At 44.8% G+C, this 26,705-nt stretch overlaps 1 protein-coding gene across 1 annotated transcript in view; it reads right to left on the bottom strand.

Moving 5' to 3' along the window:
• TPRN (taperin) overlaps positions 1 to 25,698 on the bottom strand; it is a 35,998-nt gene extending 10,300 nt beyond the window's left edge. Inside the window, exon 1 of the mRNA XM_007475456.3 lies at positions 23,299 to 25,698. Coding sequence (XP_007475518.2) covers positions 23,299 to 25,512 — 2,214 coding nt within the window. The 5' untranslated portion in view covers positions 25,513 to 25,698. The remainder of the gene's footprint in view (positions 1 to 23,298) is intronic.
• Positions 25,699 to 26,705: the final 1,007 nt, after the last annotated feature.

The raw sequence follows: 26,705 nt of genomic DNA, 5'->3' as shown, positions 1-26,705 counted from the left end.
CCCCATCTTTCCAGCAAAGACCTCCTCCTTCCCAACACAGACCTTCCTGCCCCCAACCTCTCTAGGGGCAAGACCTCCTCCCACAGGACCCCCACTCATATTCTCTTTCCTCTCTTAGAATGAACCCCGTTCTTTTCTACTCAGCTAAATCCCACCTGTCCTTCAAGATCTAGCTCAAGTGCCCCCACCCCCAAACCCTCCCTGACCGGCGCCAGGCCCCCCTGACCTCTCCCCCTTCAGCTGCATCCAGAACGTTCATACTTAGGCTACAAGTCCTCCTCTGACGCCTCACAAGGCACACAGGGGGCTCTTGGTGGCTCTCTTTAAAAGTAAACCGTTTTCAACATTTGTTTAAAGTTAAGCCAGAAGTACGCTATTTATAAAGAAGAAAAACATCGTGTGAACCCAGCTCCAGAGGGGCCAGCCTGAACCTTGACCTTCTGCATGTTCCCATCAGCAGTGCCATTCAGGTCTCTCCCCTCCGCAGCCCTTTTGCCTTCCCCAGTGCCCTGGCCTGCCTCCCCAAACCGAGTTCCCAGGGTCACATGAAGCCGCTGAGCACATTCCAGTTCAGTGACCCATCTTCCCTCTGTCCCCCGGGAGCAGGCTCAGGCTGTCCAGGGGGCCCCCCATAGAGGGAGCTGGACTTTGGCCTTGATTTCCTCCTCTCTGCCAACCCTCCCTAGGAACAGAAGGGAGAAAAACAGCCCGAGTACGGCAGGTGATAGGATAATCCACCTCTTGCCAATGACCGGGGCCCCCAGGGCCATGCCAGCACCCTCTACCCAGGTGCCCTCCTGCCCCAGGCCTGCCAACCCCTCCCTTACAAACAGCCACACCCAGCTCAGAAATACAGTTATTTATACCTTGGGCACCGGAAAAGGAAATCAATGTTGAAGCATGTTGAACAGGGTGTGTATTCCTGCCTGGAAAAATACCATTTGGCCTTGATGGAAATGGGAGGCAGGGGTAATATACTATCATCATGTGATCCTGCACACTCCTTGTGGGAGGGGGGACCCACATACCTGTGGATCTGGCTGTTGCCCTGACGTCAAGAAGAACAATCCGGGTTTGGTTTAGATGCCAACACAATGGCCCAGCTCCAGGAAGCTGCCCCTCCTCTAAGAAAAGGCTCAAATAAGAGCTGGACAACCCTCACTCCCCACCCCAACCCCTAAATGCCAGCCTTAGTGTGTGAGAGGGAAGCCCAGCCCAGGGAGCTCATACTGTCCCAGCTGGGTTTCAGTCATAGCAAACAAATACTCCAACCCCCTTCTGTTGCCCCTCCAACAAGCAAGCCACAACCCTGGCAAGGAGCAACAGGCCCAGCCTGGCACCCATCCAGGCACAGTGCTGCATAATCCAGCTGGAGGGGCATCCAGCATCCTGGTCTGGACTCAGGAAGATGCCCTGAATATGCCTTGAAGTACACAATCACAACAGGGGAAGGCTGGGCCACCCCACAGAGACAATGCAGAGGGTCAGTGCTTTCAGAGAGCCAGCCAGGAGAAGAAGAACCAGGCCAAAATCCCAGGCTTCCACCTTGAAGGCCGGCTCCCAACTCACTAAACTGACCCATCTCTTCTTCCAGCTAGATCCAGAAAAGCTGCAGAAGGCCCTGACCTCAGTCTTCCTTGGCATGAACAAAAGTTTCTTTAGAATGTCCTCTTAGGGGAAAAGTAGAGAAAGCAGGCCTAGTTCCTCTCAGCAGGAATGGGGGAAATTCTAGGTATGGAATGTTTTGAATGCCACCAGACATAGTTGGATGGGTTTTGCTTGAGGAGAATATCCTGGAGGAGGATAGATTGGGAGGTTACTAGCATGCTGCAAGCCACCAAACAATTCCAAGGAGCTAGTGTCTCCTTGGATTTAAGATTAAAGGAAAAAAAAGAAATACTTATAGGCATGTCTCACAGCCTCCTCCCCAACCCCTCCATGCTTTCCCCATCCCATTTCACAGGAGCTGATTCTTAAAAGTGCTTTGGGGTAAACTTCTACCCAAGCACCCAGGGTAGGACAGACAGAAGGGCATTGGCTCAGATGACATTTTCGATATTCCCCAACACTTCATGTCCACTGGCCAGGCCCCCTTGGTATGGAGAGCAGGCATCCCCACAAGTGAGGGAGTAGAGGGCAGCAAGATAGGGTGACCCTCATTGTCATTTATATGGTACCTACTATGTGCCAGGCACTGCATTAAGTGTTTTTTACAAACATTATCTATTTGATTCTCAAAATAACCCTGCAAAGGGGGCAGTTGGGTAGCTCAGTGGATTGAGAGTTAGCCCTAGAGATGGGAGGTCCTAGGTTCAAATCTGGCCTCAGACACTTCCCAGCTGTGTGACCCTGGGCAAGTCACTTGACCCCCCTTGCCTAGCCCTTACCACTCTTCTGCCTTGGAGCCAATACACAGTATTGACTCCAAGACGGAAGGTAAGGGTTTTAAAAAAAAAAAATAACCCTGCAAGGCAGGTACTATTATTGTCCTCATTTTACAGTTGAAGAAAGTGAGGCAAACAGAGGTGAAGTGATGCCTAGAGTGCCTAGAGTGATGCAGCTAGTGAATGTTTGAGGGCAGATTTGAACTCAGGTCTTCTTGCCTCTAGGCCTAGCTCCTCTACCTAATATACCTCCTAGCTGCTTCTACTGTTTAGTTAGCTTCTAAGAAGTAGCCCCCTACCCATAGGGAAAGTGGGGAGACCATAGTATAGTGAAAAAACTACTACCTTGGGAGTCAGGAGACATGAAAGTCACATCTTCATTCTACCATTACTGTGTGACATTGAATAAGTCACCCTTTCTCAGGCTTAGTTTCCTCATCTATAAAATAGGGAGATTTGGAAAGGATGATTCCTAAGATCTCTTCCAGCTCTAACAGCCTATAATTCTATCAGGTACAACCCAGAGTATGGTTACATTTGATCATCAATGGGCCAAGGGAGAAGTTACTCACTCAGATGTAGCTGCATGACCTTTAACAATCCCCAGAGTCCTCATTTTCTCATCTGAAGTAACTATCTCTGGCCATACCTTTGTACACACAGTTCCCCCAGACCTGGAATGCTCTCTCCCCATCACTCCTGACACTTAAAATCCTAGCTCCATTCTCCCCTCAAGTACAACCACTTTTGCAAGATCTTTCCTGATATCCCCAATTATTACTGTTCCGTCACCCCAAAATTACTTCCTGAGTTCAAATCTGGCCTCAGACACTTACTAGCTGTGTGACCCTGGGCGAGTCACTTAGCCTTGTTGGCCTCATCTGTAACATGAGTTGGAGAAGGAAAAGGCAAAGTACCGCAATATCTCTTATCAAGAAAACTCCAGTGGGGTTACTAAGAGTCAGGCATGGCTGAACTATTGTTATATTATATTGTATTATATTGTATCACATCATATATTGTATCATATTGTATTCTATTATTTTATTTTTATTATATATTTGCTTATCTGTCTACATGTTATTTTCCCTAGTGGAATGCAAGCTGCTTGAAGGGGCTATCATTCCCCCTTCTGTCCCCAGCGTCTAACATAGTGACAGACACAGTAAAAACTTAAGAAATGCTTATTGAAATAGGCCCACCCCTCATCTCAGCTTCCCTGTTTCTCTTGAAGGCATCTCCATTTGGCCAGTCATGTAAGTTTGCCATGTCTGAGCCCTCCTTGACACTTTGCCCTCCTTCACTTCCCCTATCTAAATCAAGTTTGCAGTTTTACCTCTATAGCTTTCACCCTTTTCTCTCTGTTCCCATAGTCACCATCCTATTCAAGCCCTCATTTCTCACCAGGGCTATTCCAATAGTCTCCTAATCGAGCTCTATATTTTCATTCCCCTAGAAACCCCTAGAAACCATCCATCCCTCTACAAGGTCTTCAAATTAATATTTCTTACATATGAATCTCCTGCTCGGAAAGCTCCAGTAATTCCCATTTTCCTCTAAGGAAAAAAAAAAGGACCTTCTGAATGGCATTTAAAGCCCTCCACCCCAGATGTAGGAAGTCTGGTACCCTGCTCAACCACTGGTGGCCCTATGAAGTGATCTATCGACCCTAGATTTCATTTTGGAAATATACAACAACACAAGGAACTAAACTGTTCGTCTCCTTTGATCCAGCTTAGGCATATGCTTCCACCCCCTCCACACATTCCAAGAAGTCAAATTTAGAAACAAAGATAATTCATAGCAGCACTCTTTGTAGCCCTAAAGAACTAGAAACATGGCAGGTATCAACTGAGTAGAGGGTAACCAGAATAACCAGAGACTGTGGTATATCAGTGTAATGTAATATTACTACTTGGCATGGAAAGAAATTACAAATATGAGACAGAAAAAGATGTATAAATTAATATGAACCAATGCAGAAGAATCTAAGGAGAGTTGGGACTCTAAGGAACAGATAGGAGAAGACTTATCCTCCAACTTATTCTTTAGGGAAAGTTGGAAGTCCATAAGTGTTACACATTGTCCATGCTTTCAGACTTCAATATATTCAATCAGTTGTTGCTGCCTTTTTTTTGTCTCTAAAAAATGTTGGCATATGGGATAGGTCTCTGGGAGAGGGAAGAATATACAGAGAATACTATGGTGATTTAAGAAACAGAACATATCAATTAAAAAAAATAAAAAAGAATGGGGCAGCTAGGTGGCACAGTGGAAAAAGCACTGGGACTGAGTTCAAATCTGCCTCTGTGTTGACTAGCTTGTATGATCCTGGAAAAATCATTTAACCCTGTTTGCCTAGCTCTTGTCCTTTAGTCTTAGAGTGTTAGTAAGGGTTTAAAAAACCAACCAGCAAAGGGAGATCTAATCTTGAGACTTAACTATGAAGTAAAGACAAAAGGTGCTAATGAAAATGTTTAAAACAAAAAGGCTGAGTGCTTGTGGGGTATGGCGCAGAGGGATTCTTTACAAGGCACTGGTTGGCATAGATGTCCAAAGAAATCCCTTCCAGATGCATTCTGAAATGTATCAATTCCAAACCTTCCCAGAAGGTGTCTTCCAAGCCTGAAACACATCCTCCTCACCCCTCAGCCTCTAAGAATCCCCAAAACAACTTTCTTCAAGGTTCAGCTCAGGACAGTGTGGTCTCCTCCAGAAAGCTTTTCCTAGCCCTAGCCACTGCATCCCCACCAGTCTATCAGTACGTGGTCGTTCAGTAGCATCCAACTCTTTGTGACCCCATGGACTGTGGCTATCCATGGAGCTTTCTTGACAAGGACACTGGTAGTGGTTTGCCATTTTCTTTTCCAGTGGATCCTTTGCTCAGGCAATCAGAGGTTTAGTGACTTGCCCAGGGTCATACAGTTTAGCATGTGTCTGACTTGGGGTCTGAATTCAGGACTTCCTGACTCCAAGCCCAGTTCTCTATCTACTGAACCCTAGTTGCCTCCTAGTTTGTAAATATGCTGTCTTCCCAGATTACCTTGTATTTATCTACCTGTACTCAGGTTGTAACCCTGATAGAAGGTAAACTCATTGTGGACATGTTAATTTGGGTCTTTATATTAAAGGAGGCTTTCTATAAATGCTTATCATTATCATTATTACTGGAAGAAACAGTAGAAAGAGTACTGTATTGGAAAAGCAAAGGCCCTGAATCTGAATCTTGACTATCCCTCACCCTGTGTGACCTTGGCAAGTCACTTCACCGAATATGCAAAGTGAAAGGGGGAGAGTTGACTCTGGATAGAGAGCTAGGCCTAGAGACCAGAGGTCCTGGGTTCAAATCTTATCTAAAATCTTGGATACTTCCTAGCAGGGTGACTCTGGGCAAGTCATTTAACTCCCATTGCTTAGTTCTTACAGCTCTTCTGCCCTAGAATCCATACACAGTATTGATTCTAAAACTCTAAAACAAAAGGTAAGTGATTAACAAAAATGGGAAAGGAACTGGCCTAAAGACCTTGAAAATCCCTTCTCAGCTTTATATCTATTATTTTATAATCCCCAATCTAGCAGAGCAATCTTACCCGCAGTAACAGGCACTTACATTTTTGTTGAAAAGAACTGAATGTTCCTATGGCTTGATTGATTAGCCATGGGACTCGAGGGAAGCATGTCCAGGCATCTCTGGCCACAGCCTCCCAGTGGCAGGAAAGCTCACTGAGTGATCTTGGGGCCTCCCTTGTGCTCTCGGTCATAAATCCCATTTAAAAAAAAAAAAGTCAAAGGAGGGGCAGTGAGATGGCTCAGTGGATAGAGAGCCAGGCTTGGAAGTGGGAGGTCCTGGGTTCAAATCAGATCTCAGACATTTCCTAACTGGATGATCCTGGGCAAGTCACTTAACCCCCATTGCCTAGCGCTTACAGCTCTTCTGCCTTAAAAGATACTTCGTCTCAATTCTAAGACAAAAGGTAAGGTTTGTTTGTTTTGTTTTACTGTAATGAAGCAGGGGCTGGACTCCTTCTCAAAGCCAGGCTCACATGCCCTCCATTGAGGAAAGGATTCTCTCATCTGGGAGTATACTTTGCCCCCAACCAACTTGCTCCTTCCTCAGATTTCTTTCCATGATTCCAAGTCCCCCATTCCTCAGAGTTGAACATTGTCACCTGCTGATTTAGTGCCATCCTGGAGTTGACCTGTGGTCTAATTCTATGCTAATTCTATGCCCTGATAGGAGAGCCATTGGGCACTTCATCTTTCACTTCTGCATCTTTGCAAAAGTTCCTTTGGAACATACTGCAGGGATTGCTTCTCCTAGGAGTCCTTTTCTGATTACTACTCCAGCAGTTAGTGGTCCCCTCCTGTGCCAAAATCACTCTGCACACATTTCATGAAGGCTTATTTGAGTATCTGTTTCCCCAGGGAACATGTAAGCTCTCTGAGGATAGGAACTGTTTTATGTCTGTCTGTATTTCCTTTGCCACAGCACGGTACCTGACACTCAATTAATGACTGTTGAATAGAAAGCCACCTACTTCCTTGAGAAAATACTCCAAAGTTTAGTCTTGGTGCCTGTCAAATGGTAGGCATTTAATAAATAATAATCATTGTTTAACATTATTCATGATGTCCTGTTGCAGCTCCTGTTACTTCCGAAGATGTGGTTTAGTGGACCAGGAACTAGAGTCAGAGCAAGGAGGCCTGGAGGCAAATCACACCTTATATGATTCACATTAGGTATGGCACCCTGGGCAAGCCATTTAGCCTGTCTATGCCTTAGTTTCCTCATCTGTAAAACGAGGGAGATGTAATCAGCAGATCCCGTCAAGCTCCAAAGCCAAGGACCCTTACAAACCTACTAAAGGGCAGAAATATTTGGCCCATTCCAGTCACCAGGGTCATAACTCTGTCAATTCTTAACAAAAGCTATAACTGCTTATGCCCTTTGAGCCCAGGAATTGTGCTCAAATTGTGTGAGAAACAACTTCCAAATTGTGTGAGAAACAACTTCCAAGGAAATAGCAAGAAAAAGAATTATAAAAAGATGTTCATAGCAGCGATCTATATCTGAGGGTGGAGGGAATCTTCTTAAGTGGGAACTCTCTCTAACACTGATCCCAACATCTACGATTTAGTAAATAAATTGGATGCCTGAAGTACAGAGGTCAAATGATTTTCCCAAAGTCACACAGCTCTACCTCAAGAGAGACAGGATTGGAACCTACATCTTTCTAACTCTAAGGCTGGTAATACACTCCATCAGGGAGTAAGTACTGTTATTAAAAAATACAACAACAAAAAACCAGGAAGCAATGGCAGGCTCCCACAGAAAAGGGGGGAGACGGCAGGCAGGCTCTAGTATGTGAAACGCAGGGATATTGGGGAGCTAGGATCAGTGATACAAAAACCAGCTCTGTAGCTCTATTGAAATCTTTATATAAAATAATGTTTGGTGAAAAAAAGACAAAATCCAAAACAGTAATGAGCATGTACATGAAATTTCATACAAATATATGAAGTGACCTTAAAGACAGCAGATAATCTGGAAGGATAGAAAGAGCTTACAGGGCTTTGTTTTCTTTAAAGCTGCTTAAATTCATAATTAAAAAAAAAAAACCATTTAAGATCAACTTTCCCTCCAGCTAAGCAGAATAAATAAAGCCATAGCTAAGAGGAAACTTCTCCTTTCTTTCCCTGAGCTTTGAAATCATTTTCCTGACAGGCAAAGCCTCACCTAAAGCTTTCCCTTGTGGGTTCTGCTCTTTACAAGTCAGAGGTAACTCGATTCCTGCATTACTATAAGCCTTCTTTCAAAGCTACTACTTCCTTTTTATTATTTTGGGCCTGGGCAGCCCTAAAAAGCTCTCAGCCCCTGGCTTAGTTCATCTCCAGGCAGACAAAGGAGCTCCTCCTATTCCTGGTCCTCAAAATTCATATTTAGCAGACTCTACCCCCAAATTCCATAGCAGAGAGAGTCAAAGGTCACTGAGGGCTGGGTGGACCAGATTCTTTAGGCCCAGAGGGCACACAGAGCTGCTGCCACTCCTTGGTATGGGCCCCACCAGCCAGTAAGTGCTCTTGCTGACAGCTCAGGGTCCTGAAGGAGCTAAAGGCCTCCCTGGAAGGAGAAGCCACAGTGAGGGGCAAGTCTGGAACCCCATCATGGCTCTGGGGCAGCTCCAAGATAAGATCCCAGCTCCCAGCTCCAGAGCCCGCCCACACAGCCTGCTCTCTAGCTCTCTCGGTAATGAATACACTCAGCCAGTGGCAGATGGGAGCAGCACAGCAGAGGCTCGAAATATTAAACTCCACCTGGGCACAGGACACCACAAACAGTTTCAAATTCCTTGGGAGGAGAGACAGCACGATCTAGATTCCACAATGGAAGGCAGAAAAATGTGGCAGGCCCTACGCCAGGAACCAGGAAGGAATTACTAAAATATTCTGGCTACTAGCAGGGGTTTTCCACTCAATCAGGGCTGGACTTTATCAAGGAAGCTGCAGGATGGGCCTCCAAGGGCCAAGGGCCCAACTTTCAGCTGTGCCTTCATGGATATGAGCAACAGGCTACGGGAACATTTACATGGCAGTGCCCTTTTGGAACTGGAGTTCCAGGTGAGGGCCTGGTGTAATGGGGACACCGCCCCTCCCTACAGGATGATGTCTGGCTGCTCCAGGATCACGGGCAAGGGCTCAAGTTACAATCACATCTCAGAGGAGCAGTCCTAGAAAGGAACAACTCCCTTGCCTGAACATTGCCCAGGTCACACCACAGGACAGCAAGACCCACACCTGTAACTCCCCATGGGCTCCCCCTGTCTGATAAAGCCAGCCCAGATCAACCCTTCTACTAGAATGCTTCTACTTGTGTGGTACCCCCAGTGTCACAAGCAAGTTCTTTCCAGCATATACCCCCAAAAGTTCACATACTACACAGGGCAAAGCATTCTAGGATCAGGGAGAAGCTTTCAACATACATTCAAGGTGGGGAAAATAAATTAAATTAATGGAAAAAGAAAATAGTTTAAAAATAAAAATTAGTCAACTGGAAAAAGAGGCAAAAAATCCAATGGGGGGAAAAAGTGCCATGAAAAGTAGAATGGACCAAATAGAAAAAGGAGAATCAAAAGGTCATGGAAGAAATTCAGTCTTTAAAAAATAGAACTGGACAAACAGAAGCTACTGACTTCATAAGATATCACAAAATGACAAAACAAAATCAAAAGAATGAAAAAAATTGAAGAAAATATGAAGTATCGCATTGAAAAAAGGACTGACCTGGAAAATAGATCCAGGAGAGATAATTTAAGAATTATGGGACTACCTGAAAGTCATGATCAAAATACTTTCAACTTCCTGAATTAAAGGGAAAACTAGTCACTGAACTAGCATCATCTAGAGAGAAAGAACCTTCCATGAGTCATATCACTATACTCTTCCTCTCATCTTTATAGAGAATTCTGCTACAGATTAGGACAGGTCTTGCTCAGGGAAGACGGAGCAGCCAGTTTCATGAGAACAGTGCCTTCATCCATCTTGCGTTGGCTAGCAAGAGCCCTAAGGGAGGAATGTTTGAGTCACTTCAATCAGTGATGACGCTTCCCTCTTAGCTGGGTGCTTACTCAATCTCCACATAACAACCAGTTTCTCCCACATACAGGATTAACAATAAACCTGACCTTGCTCTGTTTCTAGAACTGTAGGATAGGTGAACTTGAACGCTAGATGAAGAGAGTGAGAAGGTCCTTGGGTAACTAAGAAAGAAGAGGCATCAGTGGTCATAATCTAAACTATTGGGATAAGGCCAAGGCAAGTCCTAAAAAAAGTCATGGGGCAATCTAGCACTCAGCCATCCCTCTGCCCTATATTGCCCCCCAAGAGCATAACCCACTGACTACCATGCATCCCCTGAGATACCAAGCCTTAGCTCTCCAGGCCTATCTGGAAGGATATTATGACTAACAGATGATTTACATCTACATACCCTAGGCTCCTCCTGAGAGGGTCACTGAAGAAAGGCAAAGAAGAAATAGAACAGTGGAGCTCTAGCCTTCTAAGAGAATACTTTATACATGTATAACCCAGATTGAATTGCTTGTCACTCCAGGAGCAGGGAGAAAAAAAGAGAGGGAGACAACGTGAATCATATAACTTTGAAAAACTCATGTGGAAATGTGTTATTAAAATAAAATAAAGCTAGAGAATGCTTTCATCCAAATGATCGGCCTCTGACAGAGAGCTTCTGAGCACAGACATGCCAAAAGGCTGAGAGCTCAACTAGCTCAAGCTGTCTCTAAAAGGCTTAGCCCTCTGCCTTTACAAAGGACCTCAGCACATATGGTTTAGGAGCTGAAAAGAAGGGTTAAGGTAAAGGAGTAAACCTTGTCTTTGCTCCTTCCTAAGAAGGAATATGCAGACAAAGACAAAGAGACAGCAATAGGCTGTAGGAAATCATCTAAAGATATACATTGTCTTCCAGCTCACAGCTTGGCTGCTGCACACTCAAATCACAAGACTGTGTCCCTAAAAGAGGGACGGCCAAAGCATAATCGCGGCCACTGGTCACATGGTGGGATGGTAAATGAATAGCTCAGAGCAGACCATCCCCTCAGCCATAGAAATGGCTTGAACACATGATACTGGATAAACAGTGTCATCTCTGTATACAAATGACAGTTCATTATTGTCTTGATGGTAGACTTGCCCTTTTAGCCCCTTAAATTACAAACTCAAAATGCAGAGAAACCATTCTCTGGGTGGAAGGAGGAGGCCAAAGAGGCTGCCACACCATGACTAGGCCTGTTCTGACTCTCTCCACTCACCATAGAAACCAGGGCCTGACACTGGGTGGGGCCTAACACTGATCACTGCTCCTTGGCGGAAATATGCTGGTCAGCCATTCACCTGGAACACTCACAGACTGCTGCTTCCCTCTTGGCTGAGCATTTATAAAATCTCAACAGGGCAACAGGCCTTCCCCCATTGAGGATTAGCACTAAGCCTGACCAGCTGCTTCAATCAGCTTGTACCCAAGAACCTCTAAAACTCACAAGGCATCTAGAAGAGGGCCGGCTGACTTGCCGGGAGAGGGGGAAGGGCTCTAACAATCCCTCTATTCTTGTGCCTCTCCAATTACTGCCATAGGGCAATAGATCAAGGATCTGGCTGACCCCGCAGGTAGCACTCCAAGTTCTGGGCCGAGCCCCAAAACTGGTGGCAGACCCAGCAGAAAATGCCTTGCAAATAACCAGCAGTCTACTGAGAAAAGGAAGGAGAGCATCAGGGGACCGTGGACCAAAAGGGAGGCAGGCAGACCCAGGGAGGAGAAGAGCCTAGGTGAGGCAGGTTTCTGCTGGCTGCCAGTGCTGTGTGCTTATATAAACAGTATCACCTGCCCCATGGGGACTTTGACCAAAAGAATTTAACGCACTAGGACAGACTGGTCATGGCTCAGCCTCAGCTTCAAAGCTGAGCTTTCCCAGCTTTCACAAGTGCCTTTTTGTTCTCTGTACAAGCTACACAAAGCCCCAGCTTGTGTTACATTCCTACCCTCAGATTCTAGGCCCATGAGCCAAACACCAACCCCAACTTCAGGGGACAGCTGGGAGTTCAGAACCCTGGCTGTCCTCCCATCATCACCTCTCATCCACAGTAATGCCTCTCCTCCCCAGTTGTAACATACCAAGTGGCCTATTCCCATCAAATAGCAAGGAGAAAACCACAGGCACTCTCACCCAATCCACTTCCCCATTTTCTGTCTGATGCTCAACCCTCCCTTCTCAACTCTTACTGTCCACCCAGGCTGCTGTCTGGAAAATGCCCTTCCTCTGGTCAAACAGACCAGACAGATAAGGTTATCCTCTGCAAAGAACTTGGACTCAGAGCACGTCAGGAAGTATGAATTAGGGAAATGAGAGTCACTGATTTTATAGAGACTCAATGAGACAATGAGATGGCTAATTGTCAGCATCTGTGGATTGTCAATAAGCAAAATAAGGTCTTAGATACAGCATGTGACTTTAAGCTGTTTCCTGTGGATAGAGACAAGGTCCTAAATCTGCAGAAAAATTGTGCTGAAACAGTCATCTTGGATATAAGTCTACAGCAAGAACTAAGCTCAATACATTTTTGGCTAAGAAGTCCACTTGGTCCATGATCTGCCTACTTGACAAAATTATGGGTAGAATAGTATTTAGGCTGATACTCCACTATGGGTTTGGAATAACAACATTTGTGATATAGACTATGAAGAATAAATCTAAAGTACTGATGACCAAAAAAATTGTACCCCATTGTCTCAAAATTATACCCAAAGATTTTTCTCCAAATAAAGGCTAATCAGCTATTCTTTACTTCTTATCCATTCCCCCAAGATCCTCTATATGCAGATGTCTGGTTCTATGACTATTGAGAATTAAAAATATAAATGAAATGGGGAAAAAAAGAGGCATTCTAGAAATACACAAAAAGGGGGGAAACTGGTAAAGAGATGAAAAGGCCCCCTAGTCTTGAAGCTACATGGTACAGTGAATAGAATGTCAGGCCTTGAGTCAAGATCTGAGTTCAAATCCAGCCCTAGACACTTACTAGCTCTATGACCCTGAGCAAATCACTTAACCTCTATTTATCTGTTTCTTCAACTGTAAAACAGAGATAACAATAGCATCTATGTGGCAGGACTGTTGTGAGGCTCAAATGATGTACTTGGCACATAGTAAGTACTATATATGCTTATTCCCTTCTCCTTTCCCCTTCCTGGGAAACCACATCCCCTTGGCTCAATGGTTGGGCCAGTCTACCTCTGCATACACCCAACAAACTTTTTCAGAAACAGAAGATTCTTCATACCATGACATCAACGACAAAGGAAGCATTGGCTATAATATAATTAAAACTTTGGTTTTTAAAGGTTTCAATAAAATATACACATTGGAACAACACCCAGATGGGATGGGGCCACTTACTTCTCCATTATCACATAAACCTCACCCATTTTTATCTCTCCTTTCCTTCAGAGAATATAAAAATACCAACACACTTTCAAATATCCCTATTTGAAAGGCAGGAAAAAAAGGGGGAATTCTTTTCCCCTTAGCCAGCAAGGGGAACTACAGGGCAGCATCAGTGACTCATCCCAAGCCACAGTCATTGCCTGGGTTGTAACCCAGGGCTTCCCAACCTCTTTTCCCAGGGTCACAAGGACAACTCATCAGGAGAGTGGTCAGCATGATTTTAAGACTCAGGCCCAATTCCAAAAAGCCCAAACCTTAAGGCAAATATGGAATCTGCCACCCAGAGACTTTGTGCCAGGAAACTGAGGCAAGCTATGTCCAGATAAGGCTAAGTTTTAAGCAACATTCATTCCCACAGCTGCCAGTAATAACAGTAGCATCAACAACTGACTTTGTTATGCCTGTTTTAAAGTCTACAGAGCATTTTACATAAATTATCTCATTTGAGTCCCATGACAACCCTATGAGCTAAGTACTAAAGATATGCTCATTTTACAGATGAGGAAACCAAAGCTCAAAGAGCTTTGTAAACTAAGCATCAAGAGGCAGGAGGATGTTCACCCAGGTCTTCATAAGGCCAGCCCCTTCCACGATTCGGTTCTGTCTCTCCCACGTTCACTAGAGAGCAGGAATTTGCTTTTGGAAATGGCAGAAAGGGGTCATGAGAAGAAAGGCTCCCCTAGACTACTGATTGTAAGTTTTCCTATCAGTACACCTAAGGCTTCCTTCATTCATAGGGAAGAAAAACCAGGACACCTGGAGGGAGGGCAGGCCAGCCCTCAGAAGCCACACCAGGAACCACAGCCTGGAAAAACTTCCTTCAGGCATGCCCAGCCCAGCAGCCACCACCCTGGGCTTAGGTGTGTGGGACAGAAGGCTACAGGAAACCAGAGAGACTTAGACAACACGTAAAAATCTTTAAAAGGCCAATGGCAGCCTTTAAGAAAGGTCTCCTGTCTCTATATCCTCCCTATAGCTTGAGCAGGTATAAAACAAAAATTGCAGGCTAGTGAAATTTCACACTAGTGAAAGGTCCATTCCCACAGCATATCTTTCCCTGGACATCAGACCACTCGCCCAGAGAGCCCCAAAAGATCCACAGCAGACTCAGAGAATCTGAAGCAGTAAGAGCCCCTACTATGCACAGAGGCCTTTGGGGTTGAGTGACTTGTCCAAGGTGACAGCTAGAATGTGTACAGGGCCAAATCTGAACCCAGGACCTCCTGATTCCAGGCCTGGCTCCCTATCCACTTAGCCACGAAGCTGCCCCAAAAACATGGTTTCTTGTAGACCTGCCAAAAACTCCTCCTGGCTTCTCATTTCACATCTTCCCAAGAAAAGGCACAGGGTACTAGAAAACATATTGAACTAGGTTCTAACTGTAGCTCCCTCATCAAACCATTATATGACCTTAGAGAGGGCCAGGGGAACCAACATCACAGCACTTGCTGATGATGATTAGGGCTGAAAGGAGAAAATTTCCAGAAGACTCTCTCATTTTCAGTTCCCAAATGCTCTAAACTTGAGGTCCATGATCTTATATTTAAACACATTATTCTCAGGGAAGCTGGGTAGCTCAGTGGATAGAGAGCCAGGCCTAGAGATGGGAGGTCCTGGGTTCAAATCTAGTCTCAGACACTTTCCAGCTGTGTGACCCTGGGCAAGTCACTTAATCCCCATTGCCTAGCCTTTAGCACTCTTCTGTCTTAGAACCAATATACAGTATTAATTCTAAGATAGAAGATTAGGATTAAAAAATCAATAAACATTCTGAGAAATTGGTCATGCCAGAGAAGAGGATAAGGAACCCTGTTCTCCATTAAATCTTTCCTGATCCAACCCCTCCCCACACCCCAGCTACTGGCTCCTCCCCCAATAAAATTACCTTGTAACTATTTTATATATACTTAGATATATAATGTTGCCTTCCTTATCTACACTATAAGCTCCCCAAGGGCAGAAATTGTTTCACCTTTGTTTTTATGTACCTAACACCAAGCACACACTTAATAAGGGCTTGCTTGCTGAATTGTTTGAGAGGTAGCTAGGAAGTACAGTGGTCAGAGCACTGTGCCTGGAGTCAGGAAGACAAAAGTTCAAATCCAGCCTCATACTTCCTAGGGGCAAGTTAATTTAACCTCTGCCTACCTCAGTTTCCTCAGCTGTAAAATGGGAATAATAATAGCATTTATGTCCCAGAGTTGTTATTAGGATCAAATGAGATATATTAATGAAGAGCTTGGAAAACCTTTAAGCACTACATAAATACAAGTTGTTTGTTATTATTATTATTATTAATTATTGATTAGTATCTTTGTGTATTTCCCAAAGGAAACAGTTTACAGAACCAACAGCCTTTCCCCCTTACTATATACTATTCCCTGGCCACAGACTACAAAACCTGGTCCAGCCAATCACTTCACAAATACATATGATTGGAAATGGACTTGTGAACTGGTCTAGCCATTTGCAATTGTATCTAAAGAGCTATTAAATCAGGAATAGCTTCCTACCCAACAATGTTGCTACTAGGTTTATAACCCCAGAGAGATCAAATAAGGAGGAAAAAAGACCCATATGTACAAAAATATGTGGTGACAGAATTAGAAATTGTAGGAGTACTCATCAAAACTGGAGAATGGATAAACGAATCGTGGTATCTGGATGTGATAGAATACTATTGTGCTTTAAGAAATGATGAAGGGGATGGTTTCAGAGAAACTTGGGAAGATTTGTATGAATTGATACAAAATGAAATGTGCAGAACCAGAAGAAATTTTATGTAAAACAATATTATAGACAAACTTAAGAACTCTGATCAACATAATGAACAGCCATAAGTTCAGAGGACGAATGATAAAACATGTCATTCACCTCCAAATAGCTGGACTGAGCTAAAACTGAGGTTTATGTGTTTTGGTATTTGGATATGACCAATTTGGGAATTTGTATTGACTATACATGTTTATGACAGGTTTTGTTTTTCTTGCTTTTTCAGTTGAGGGAGGGGCAAGGAAGGAGAGATAAGGAGGAAACAATTTATATTTAAAAATAAAATAACAGAACCAGGAGAACATTGAACACAATAACAGCAATAACCTCAGGATGATGAACTGTGAAAGATGTAGCTACTCTGATCAATACAATGATCCAATACAAATTCCAAAAGGCTCATGATGAAAAAGTTAACCACCTCCAGGGAGAAAATTTTCTTGGGGGAGAGGAGAGTGAGGATTGTATGTGTTTTCTTTTCCAGAGTGGCTGACATGGAAATATGTTTTACATGACTTCACATGAATAATCAGTATCACACTGTTGGCCTTCTCCCCCAGAAGAGAAAATTTGGAACTTAAAAATTTTTTAAATGAATGTTAAAAAATGTTTTTACATGTAACTGAGAAATATTTAAGAGATGAGAAAAATATGTTTAAAAATGGAAAAATAAAATAAAATAGAATTTTCAAAAATGATAGCAAATGATACCATGAGAAGGTATCAGCACAAACTTATCCCCCATTAGTAGGGTTCTTTGCTTATAACACAAGTCAATGGAGGCAGCTGGGTGGCTCAGTGGATTGAGAGCCAGGCCTAGAGATGAGAAGTCACAAACTTATCCCCCATTAGTAGGGTTCTTTGCTTATAACACAAGTCAATGGAGGCAGCTGGGTGGCTCAGTGGATTGAGAGCCAGGTCTAGAGATGAGAAGTCCTAGGTTCAAATCTGGCCTCTGCTACTTCCCAGCTGTGTGACCCTGGACAAGTCACTTGACCCCCATTGCCTAGCCCTTACCACTCTTCTGCCTTGGAACCAATACACAGTATCAATTCCAAGATGGAAGGTAAGGGCTTAAAATACATAAATACTTGATTAGAGCTTTGTGAGGAGATAATTCCCATTTCACTTTACTATCTACAAAGCACTTTTCTCACAATCATCAGGAAGATAGGCAGGACATCTATCATTATCAGAAACAGATTCAAAAAGGTTGAGTAAGAAAATGCCTACAATGGGATTGAACCCCAAGCCTCCTGATTCCAAGCAGCCCAGCACTCTTTCCAATACATGAAATGCTGCCTCTGATTTAAAATGAAATGGACAAATGGCCCTGTGTGTGTACAAGGGTAGAAGCAACTGCCCTGAATCAATGCTGTGAGTGAAGGTTCTGCTCCCAGTAGGACTCTGGCCAGGCCTGCCTACTCACCTAAGAGAAGCCATCTGGTCTCCCTCTCCCTCCTCTGGACCTCTTCAAATGATCACTGCCAGGTTCGATCACCTCAGCAATTTCCCAAGGTCATAATTTTTCCTTTTCTCTTGGCTTAGGCTCAAGCCTACTCCCCTATCAATCTCTTCCAATCTAGTTTATCTGGAACTAGATTTATTTGCATTCATTATCTTTTCTATATCAAGAAATGCCTGTCCTTCTGTTCTTACCTCTCTTCACCACCCCCAAAATTTTATTAACCCCTTTGGAGTCCTGAGTCACTAAGTCTCCCTCAGCTTCTTTAGCTTCTATTTCTCAGTTGCCAAACGCTTTAGATCAAGGGTTCTTCATGTTTTCTGTGTCATGGATCCCTTTGGCTGTCTGGTGAAACCTATAGACCTCTTCTTGGAATAATGTCTTTAAATAATTGAGATAAATTCTAAATTTCAATTCAGGGTGAATAAAAATAATTTTTTTTCCTATCTAAGTTCATGGGCCCCTTGAAATCTATTCATGGACTCCCCCACCCCACCATTGAAGACCTCGGATTAAGCACTCCTCCCCTAAACAGGCTCCTTATTCCTGAGGTCCCATTATCTCAAGCACTATTAATCCTCAGTGTCCTAGATATGAGATGCCCAAACAAAAACCCTAGTTCATTTCATTTTTGTCTTAACACAAGGAAGTGGTAGGGGTAGTACAGGGGATGGAGTGCTGCCCTTGAAATTGGAAACCTGGGTCTAAATGCCTTGCTCCCTAGCTGTACAACAATGGGCAACTCACTTATCCACTACAAGCTTTAATTCCTTATCTGTAAAAGGGAGATAATAATATGGATCATAATGAGGAAAATGCCTTCGTGCAAGTTTAAAAATGCCATATAAATATGAAGGACTATTAAATGAGAGACCTAGCTCAAGGTTAAATAACATAAGGTAATAAAGGGCCTGGAATAATTGGGGAAGCTGAGGACTTAAGGACTGGAGAGGGATAGCAAAGAGAGAGCAGCAAAAGCGAGAGAGAAAAGGATAAGCAAAGAGAACAGTTTGATTTTATTTTTAATGGCATGCAGGAAAGGAAAAGTTATGGTGTTAGGACCATAGGTTGGTTTGCCTGCTAAAGTGGAAGCTATGATCAAGGGGATAACAAACATGCAAATATGGAAGAGGAAAAGCCCCATGGGGACAAAAACTAAGCAATAGGAGAGCAGTGAGATTACCAGATTTTAGTCAACAGCTTTGCTATGAAAGAGGCAGGTATGAAAAATGACATAAGGGAACAGCCACCACACTGAGAGGAAGTGTGAACAGAAAGTGAGAGACATCAACACAGAGGATAAGGAAGGGTTGCACTTTATTTGCTATTAAAATATGTTGAATTCCAAATACTAAGAGAATATTCAGGTAGTTGCTGAGATGAAGAAGCACAGACTAGAATAACAGGCCAAGGAAGAGAGAAGTGCTTTGGTCATCCACATATACAGAGTAACAGACAAACTATCAGGGCAGAACACCTCACCAAAGGAATAGACAGGGAGAAAAGAGGATAAGACCTAACCCCTGGAAGAGACCCCAAAAGTAAGAGGAGAGAGAGGTGCAGAAGAGAGGGAAAAAGGCAATATGGATAAGAGAATCAAGGCAGGAAATACCCTGTAAATCGGTGCCAGAATGCCAGGACCATGTGCAAAAGCTAGGAGAGGGGGAGAGAAAGGAAGCATTTGCATTAGTCTTGGAAAGGCTGTGAGAGGCTTTAAACAAGAGAACCTTTGGGCATAGTGATGTAAGCAGAAATCACATTAAGAGGATCTCAAAGGAAAATAATGAGAAGCCCTGGAAATAAACAGTTCACTCAGGAAGCTCTAAAATGAATGGAAGATGTCACCATTGGTAAGATGAGTAGGGCTGACCAGGGTATGTTGTTTGATATTTGTCACTCAGTTTCATTACCAAAGGAGCCCCTTGTCACCCCACCAATAGGGAAGTAATATGGTATTTACTAGCCTTGGAATTTGCCCCAAGGTTAAACAAAGAACTGGAAACAACCTGGAAATTTTTCAGAAGCTTTTCTGAAAAAGGTATTAGCAGGGAGGGTTCTATGGGGCACTGTGCTCAGGTACAAGGTACAAAGGGTTAGGCCGGCACTGCCTGCCTGCCTGCCTACCCCCCCCCCCTCACTTTTCCCAGCAAGCAGGACTGGGAAGGAGTTAGCTCCAGTTAGAAATATAGTCAGATCCAAATCTGAGAGTCTCTACCTGGCCTTCAAGTTACTTAGTCTGGTTCTTATGGTATTCATCATTCATAAGATTTAATGACCTTAAAGACCATCTAGTCCAACCCTCTCATCTTTCACAGGGAAAATGAAGCCCAAGAGAGATGAGAGGAACTCATCCAAGATCAGAGAGCAAGTAGCCAAACTTGGATTTGAATTCAAGGCCTCTGACTCTACCTAAATCCAGTACCCTTTCCATTATATCACACAGCCCCTCACTTTTTCTTCAGTTATAGATCTCTTTTAATTCCTTCAGGAGTCAAGATTTGCTTCCTCCTAAAGCCCTCAAGAGCTTAGTACAATCTACTCTCCCCTACTAATCTCATTAAATCCAGGAGAAAGCCTAAGGGTAAGGTGGGTCATGTGAGCTCACCAAAGGAAAGTTAAGAGCAGAGAGAATCAATAGCAGAGTAAGGACAAAGCCAGCCCAAGAAAGGACACCAAGCCTAAGCCTATAAGAACTGGATCCACCACTGAGACCCAGCTAGCAATGAGTCAGTTCTCCCATTTGCCAATCCCAGAGAGTAAATAAAAGGTAACCAAAAGTCCTTCACAGAAAGTAAAGAGCATGACCCCCATTATAATAATGCTTCTTATGGATCTGGAAATAATATGGATACATTCATAGCTCTGAGACTTCATCATTCAATATAGGAAAAGCTCGGATAGGTTTTGTAATTGATGAGACTGATCCCTAGCCCTGCCCCATGACAACAGCATTAAATAAAAGGGAATTAACAAGCCTATTAATTCCATGTGGCCATTCCTGTTTCTGAGGGCTCCAGAGTTAGGACTTTGAGCCCAGGTAAATTTCTGTTTCTACTCACAAGGTTTGGAGGATTTATGGATTTACCAGTCAGAGCTGGCACCACACAACTGAAACAGAAAAGCTCTCCCACAAAAGGGAAACATTCTAAACACAGAGAAATAATCTGTAGAAAAGCCAAAAGAGAAAACATACCCCCAAATTTGGAAATCAAAGTAGAGATATCCAGTTTCCTAAGAAAAAAAAAAGCTTAAGTCCTAAGAGTACTCAAAGTGTATAAAGCTCCAATCCAGAATGCTGTCCAGAGAATCATCCTGTTCTAATTACTCATTGTGGGAGCAAGAGACTTCCTGAGGTTCTCTGAGGGCCTCTAATGTGAAGTTAGATTCAGCTGAAAATCAAGTATAGGGCCCTGTGAATTTCATATAAGGTCAGCAAACTTTGCCCCCTGCAGATGACAATCCTTTAAGACAGAAGTGTTCCAAACCAGAATAAAATGTAAATGAAAAATATTTAATAAAACAAAAATGCAATAGAACAGTTATATTAATAAGTGGTTTTCTAAGTTGTCATATAACTCAAAGAAGGTTCAGTGGCTTTCTTTTCTATTTGAGTTTGACATCACATCATTGCTTTAAGGGGGAGGAACTGGACCTTTATTTTATTAATATTTGGAATTCCCAAATAAGGAAACTCCCTCTCACCAATACAGATCGTCACTTTTCCAGCAATTTATCTAGAGTACTGAGAGCTTAAGAAACTTGACCATGGTCATGAAGCCAGTAGTTTTCAGTTAGGTTTTGAATTTGAGCCTTTCTGACATTGAGGATAGGGAGTATCCTATCCTCCTATAGCTACTGAACAAGACACAGCCATCAACATTTTAGGTGGCCAGACCTAAAATTCTTTCCTATTTGTCTTCTACCCTTCACCTGGCAAATTCTTAGCTTAAACAATAGCTCCAGGTGAGACCCCTCAGGCTTCTCCTGTCAGAGCTTTATTACCCACCTCTGGGGAGACTTGTGCAGGCAAATTTCCTTCCTTGAGATGAGGCTCTGGGCCATAAGATCAGAAGATTGGAGATTTCAAGCAAAAAAGAGCTTTAGAAATCAACTGGTCATCTATTTCCATTCCTCCTTTCCCTTTATTTTATAAATGAGGTCCAGAGATGTAAAACCATATCCCCAGGGTCACTCAATGAGAAGCAGAAATGACATTCAAACCCAGATCCTTTGACTCTAAAGCCAGTGTTTTCTGAAACACTACACTGGCTCATAATTTTCATATAAATGGGATTTGCCCACAAAGTAGACAAACAGAGCACATAAGTTAAGTTCTTTTTTTTAAAGCTGTCCCCTTTTCCCATTTGAGTGGCAAACCTTGGGCAGGAACACCTGCATCTCTAATCAATAGGGCAGCTGCCACCACCTTGCTGTGATGAGGCAGGTTCCATCCTATGTAGAAATGTTGTTATAATGACAAAACAAGCAGTAGGGGAAATGTTGAATCCTCTGTAAACTTCTACTAGAAAATTGTTTAATGTATACCTACAGGTGCCTTCCAAGAAGGCAATGACGCCATGAGGGAAAGCTCAGTAATTTGGGGAAAGCCTGCTTCTTGCATCAAATTGTTTTTAACAATCCAAATATCTCCAACAATCTGAGCACAACAGCCTGGACCAGAACAAGATAATACTGTGTCTCTGGCCTCTGAACATTCATGAAAAAGCACCTGAAGAGCAGTCACAACCAATCTCAACAACATATGATCTGACTACAGATTTGGAACAAGGAAAAGTTGTAGAATCAGAAGAAATCAGAAAAATACTCTACTAATGTTCTTTTTCTGTCTCTCTTTTTTTAAATTTCACTGTTACTTTCCCACTGACAATTGCAGCTCCAATAAAACCCTTCTTTGAGTCAAATAATTAGTTCAGTTCAGAAGTTTGATCTCACAGCCATTGTTTAGACAAAGGAAACAGAAAATGAGAAAAGTAAATGTTAGAGGAGCTATAGGAAAACAGGTACACTAATAATCTGCTGGTAAATTGGTCCAATTGTTCTAAAAACAATTTGGAATTATGCCCAAAACATCAACAAACTACATATATACTTTGACCTATTAGGTAGCTGAAAACAGAATTAAAGATTTCAGATATGCTAAAATATTCTCAGTAGCCCTTTTTTGGGGGGTAACAAAGAATTGGAAAAATTGATAAGGCTTATTTTGAACTGATGGAAACTGAAATAAACAGAAGTAGAGAGCAATTGACATAAGGACCACCATAATTAAAAGAAAACTACATTAAAGCCTTCATAACTCTGACCCATACAATGCTCAACCATGACTTTAAAGGACTTCTATTGAAGCATGCTTCTCATCGATGGACAGAAAGGTGGTGGACTTAAAGTACTGAATGGCCAATATATTAATTTACTTTGAATATATTTGTCAAAAGAGAGAACTCTGTTGGAACAGGGATAATCAGTGGAAAATGACTGTGAAGGAGAAGGAAATAAAGAAAAAAATCAATAAAGCTTTTTTTTTTTTAAGAAGCTGGGAACTTTCACCAAGTGCTAGCTAGTCTGTGTCTATCACCTGAACACACATTTTTCCTACTCTTCCTTGCTAGGCAGATCTCTGGTATCTCTCATTCAGCATTACCTTTTTCCTTGAGGACCTGATCTTGGTTAAACAGGACTTCTTCAGGGACAAATAGCCCCCAATCACTTCAATTTCATTGACGGTGGGATATCGTTTCTTGAATAACATTCCCACATTCTCATGGGATGATTCAGGGTCTTCCAGGGTTTTCCCTTTCCATTGGTCTTCCTCCTCTTCTTCCTCAGTATACAGTTCCCCATTTGGCAGGCTGAAGCTCACCTCAGGGACAGCTGGTTTCCTATTAGGCACCACCTTGAATGTATTATTGTTCAGATAGTGGACTTCAGATTTGCTGCTAGACAGAGAAGGATGAGGTCGATAATTAGGAGCATCAGTGAATCTGAAAGCTGGTTTGGCTTCTTGGTAGGATTCATCATCTGAATCTACCTCATCAATATAAGTAACTGGCAGACCTGCTTTACTGGGTTCTTCATGAATCTGAGTGACAGAGGTACTGTGAGATGTGTCAGAAATCTCAAAGTCTGCACAAGGCTCTTGTTTGAAAGCTTTTTCTATAGAGGGAAGTTTTGGGACCTCTCCCTGCCACTTGTGATTCCCCTCTGAGAGGGTTGTGGCTATTTGTTTCTCAGGGTCCCTTTCCTCAGTTGTCCGAAGGGCCTCACTCCCCAAATGATTCCTATAGGCAGGCACAATTTCCTGTGGGTGCTGGCCCCCATTTTCCAGAGGTACATGAGTTAAGTGGCCAACCAGAGAGGACACACTGGCCTTTCCCTTTGGCTGCTCAAAGGCTTTGTTCCCCACTGGATGGCCAGCCCTGGAGCCTAGCACTTCCACTCTGGGCTTAGGGATGAAGACAAAGGAGTTTTTAGAGTTCATCCGGAGGTTGGCCAAGGCCTTAGCCTGGATATCCTCATCAGGAATGTTCTCCATATCTGGCTTGGGGGCAGGCTTGATCTCAAAAGAGTCATTGGTGCTGGTGGCTGCAGAAACCCACCTACGCTGACTGGGAGTGGCACTAGCCGGGCTGTGTTTGGGGAATGTGGAAGTGGCAGCTGGAGTGGCACTGGGTCCCCCATTGGCACTGCCCGTCAGGCAAGGGCCAGGGGAAGGGTGGAGGATAGGTGCCTCCTCCTCAGCATTTGGCTTCCACTGTTCTGTGCCTTTGGTAGTATTGGAAGAGGATGGCACAGGGCCACACCCTGCAGGGAGGCCATTGGCAGGACCCAGACGGGGCTCCGGGGTGGCTTCAATGACAGGCCCATTTGGTACTGTCCGGCCTCCTCTGGCCATACCTCGGGGGTGGACAGTGAAAGAGTTGCTGCCTGTCTTCTCGAGGAAGTCACTGTGCCGGAATGGGGCAGCTGCCGATGCCTGCTCCCTCTGGAACCAGGCAGCTCTCTCCCCGACGCTGGGAGTACAGGGTACGGGGCTGGGCAGGGATGGGGAGGCCGCCGAGTTCCGCTGCTCGACGGCAGGAGGCTTTGGCACCAGAGGCCGGCTCCGCTCAGGGCTCCCGCGGCGACGAGGTGGGGATGGGGCCCGGGATCGGGGCTCACCGCTAGCTAATGGGGGATCGAACTTCTCCAACAGACGGCTGACCCTGCCGGGCTGCGCGGCCGCCTCGGCTGCTGCCCGGGGCGTCTCGTAGATCACCACCTCGGCCGCCCGGATCTCCGCCACAGGGCAGCCACGCCGGGCCAGCAGCTGCTGCAGTGGGTCCGAACCAGAACGAGGACCGACAGCATTCACCTCGTAGGGCCCTTGGCCGGGCAAAAAGCCGGGCTCGGATTCGATGATGAGAATGTTGTCTGCACGAATGGTGCGAATGCCCGGGACGCGGCTGTAGAGCTCCAGCAGCTGCTGCACCGGCCGCCCCGTCGAGGGCCGGGCCCCGAGTGCCCCGCCGCGCCCCCTCCGCAGCCGCTTGCGCTCCGTCTCCAGTCTCATGAAGGGATTCTCCCGCAGCGGCCCCAAGCTATCGGCCAGTACCAGTCGCTCTGCCGCTGGAACTGGCTCCCCAGGGCAGTCGCCCCCAACCCCCGCCGGAGTCCCCGCCGGAGTCCCCGCGGCGGCCTCATCTCCAGTCCCAGCGTCGGCTCCCACTGCCAAGCCCCGCGGCCCGGCCCCCAAGCTAGCCAGCTTGGCTCGCTTCCTCTCCAGAATCTCTCGTTTCCATGCCGGTAGCACGGAGCGAGAGCTGGGACCCGCCAGTCCATCGAGGCCGGGCGGCCGCCGAGGCTCGAGGCTCGTCATGGTGGCGTGCAGAGCGAGGTGAGGCGAAGCCGGACAAATCCGCCTCAGCACAAATCCCCGGCAACCTGCCTGGCGGGCCGGCCGGCTAGCGGACTGATGGAACTGCCCAGCTAACCAGACGCCCCACCGAGGCCCGCCTTCTCTCCCTGACCGCGCCCCCGTTCTCCGGGGCTGCTGACAATTGGGAAAGATCCCTCAAGACCCACCCCATGTGTGCCAGGGCAACCTATGGGAGACAGGGAAGAGTCATTTCGCTGCCCATGGGGGGAGGAGTTCCATTCATTGGTCAGTGACCTTTCTTGCTCCGCCCCCTGGGAAAAAGCACTGTTCTGCCAGGGCTGGTGCCTATTGGGAAAATACCCCATAGACTCGCCCAGTGTGTGCCCGCACCACCTACTGGGAAAACTGGGGCGGGGTTAGGGGAGGGGGACACCCTCCTCGTGCCCCCTGGAAAGAGCTCCGCCTATTGGCTAACGATTACTTTCGCCCTGGATAAAAGCACTCTTAATTGGGTAAGATTCCATCACCCAGGCAGACGCCCAATTGGCGAAAGGCACCTTAGACCCTCCTCTTGGGTAGTCATGGTGTATTGTAATTACTTTACTCCTCAGGCTATTCCCTCGGAAGACACTCGAGTGTAGGCAGTAATTCCCCTACTAGGGTGGAAAAGGGAAGATACTGGCCCGCAGCCCAGACACTTCCATCAGGAAGTTTCGAGCTTTGAGTGACTGACTATGCCTGGGTTCCACCTCTCCCTAGAACCGAGAGCCTAGTTGTAGCTGACCCAGAGAAGAAGCCCCAGGGTAAACTGGGAGGGGATAGGAATGAACCAAGTCTTCTGACTTAACATTAGCACAAATTCCCCCTGCCTCTCAGGTAGAACTGTGTGTGGCTCCAGCATGGACTCCTAGGTGGGAAAGTATTTTTGTTTAGTCATGGCTGATTCTACGTGGCCCCAAGGACTTTGTCCATGAGGCTTTCTTTCTTTCTTTTTTTTTTAAACCTTTACCTTCTGTCTTAGAAGAGTGATAAAGGCTAGGCAATGGGGGTCGAGTGACTTGCCCAAGGTCACATAGCTAGGAAGTGTCTGAGGTAAGATTTGAACCCAAGATCTCCCATCTCTAAACCTGGCTTTCAATCCACCAGCTGCCCCCCATGGGGCTTTCTTGACAAAGATACAGTTTGCTATTACC

This window comes from Monodelphis domestica, chromosome 1 (genome assembly GCF_027887165.1).
Source record: "Monodelphis domestica isolate mMonDom1 chromosome 1, mMonDom1.pri, whole genome shotgun sequence".
In the NCBI taxonomy this organism is placed as follows: Eukaryota; Metazoa; Chordata; class Mammalia; order Didelphimorphia; family Didelphidae; genus Monodelphis; species Monodelphis domestica.
This window is presented reverse-complemented; position numbering and strand designations above follow the sequence as displayed.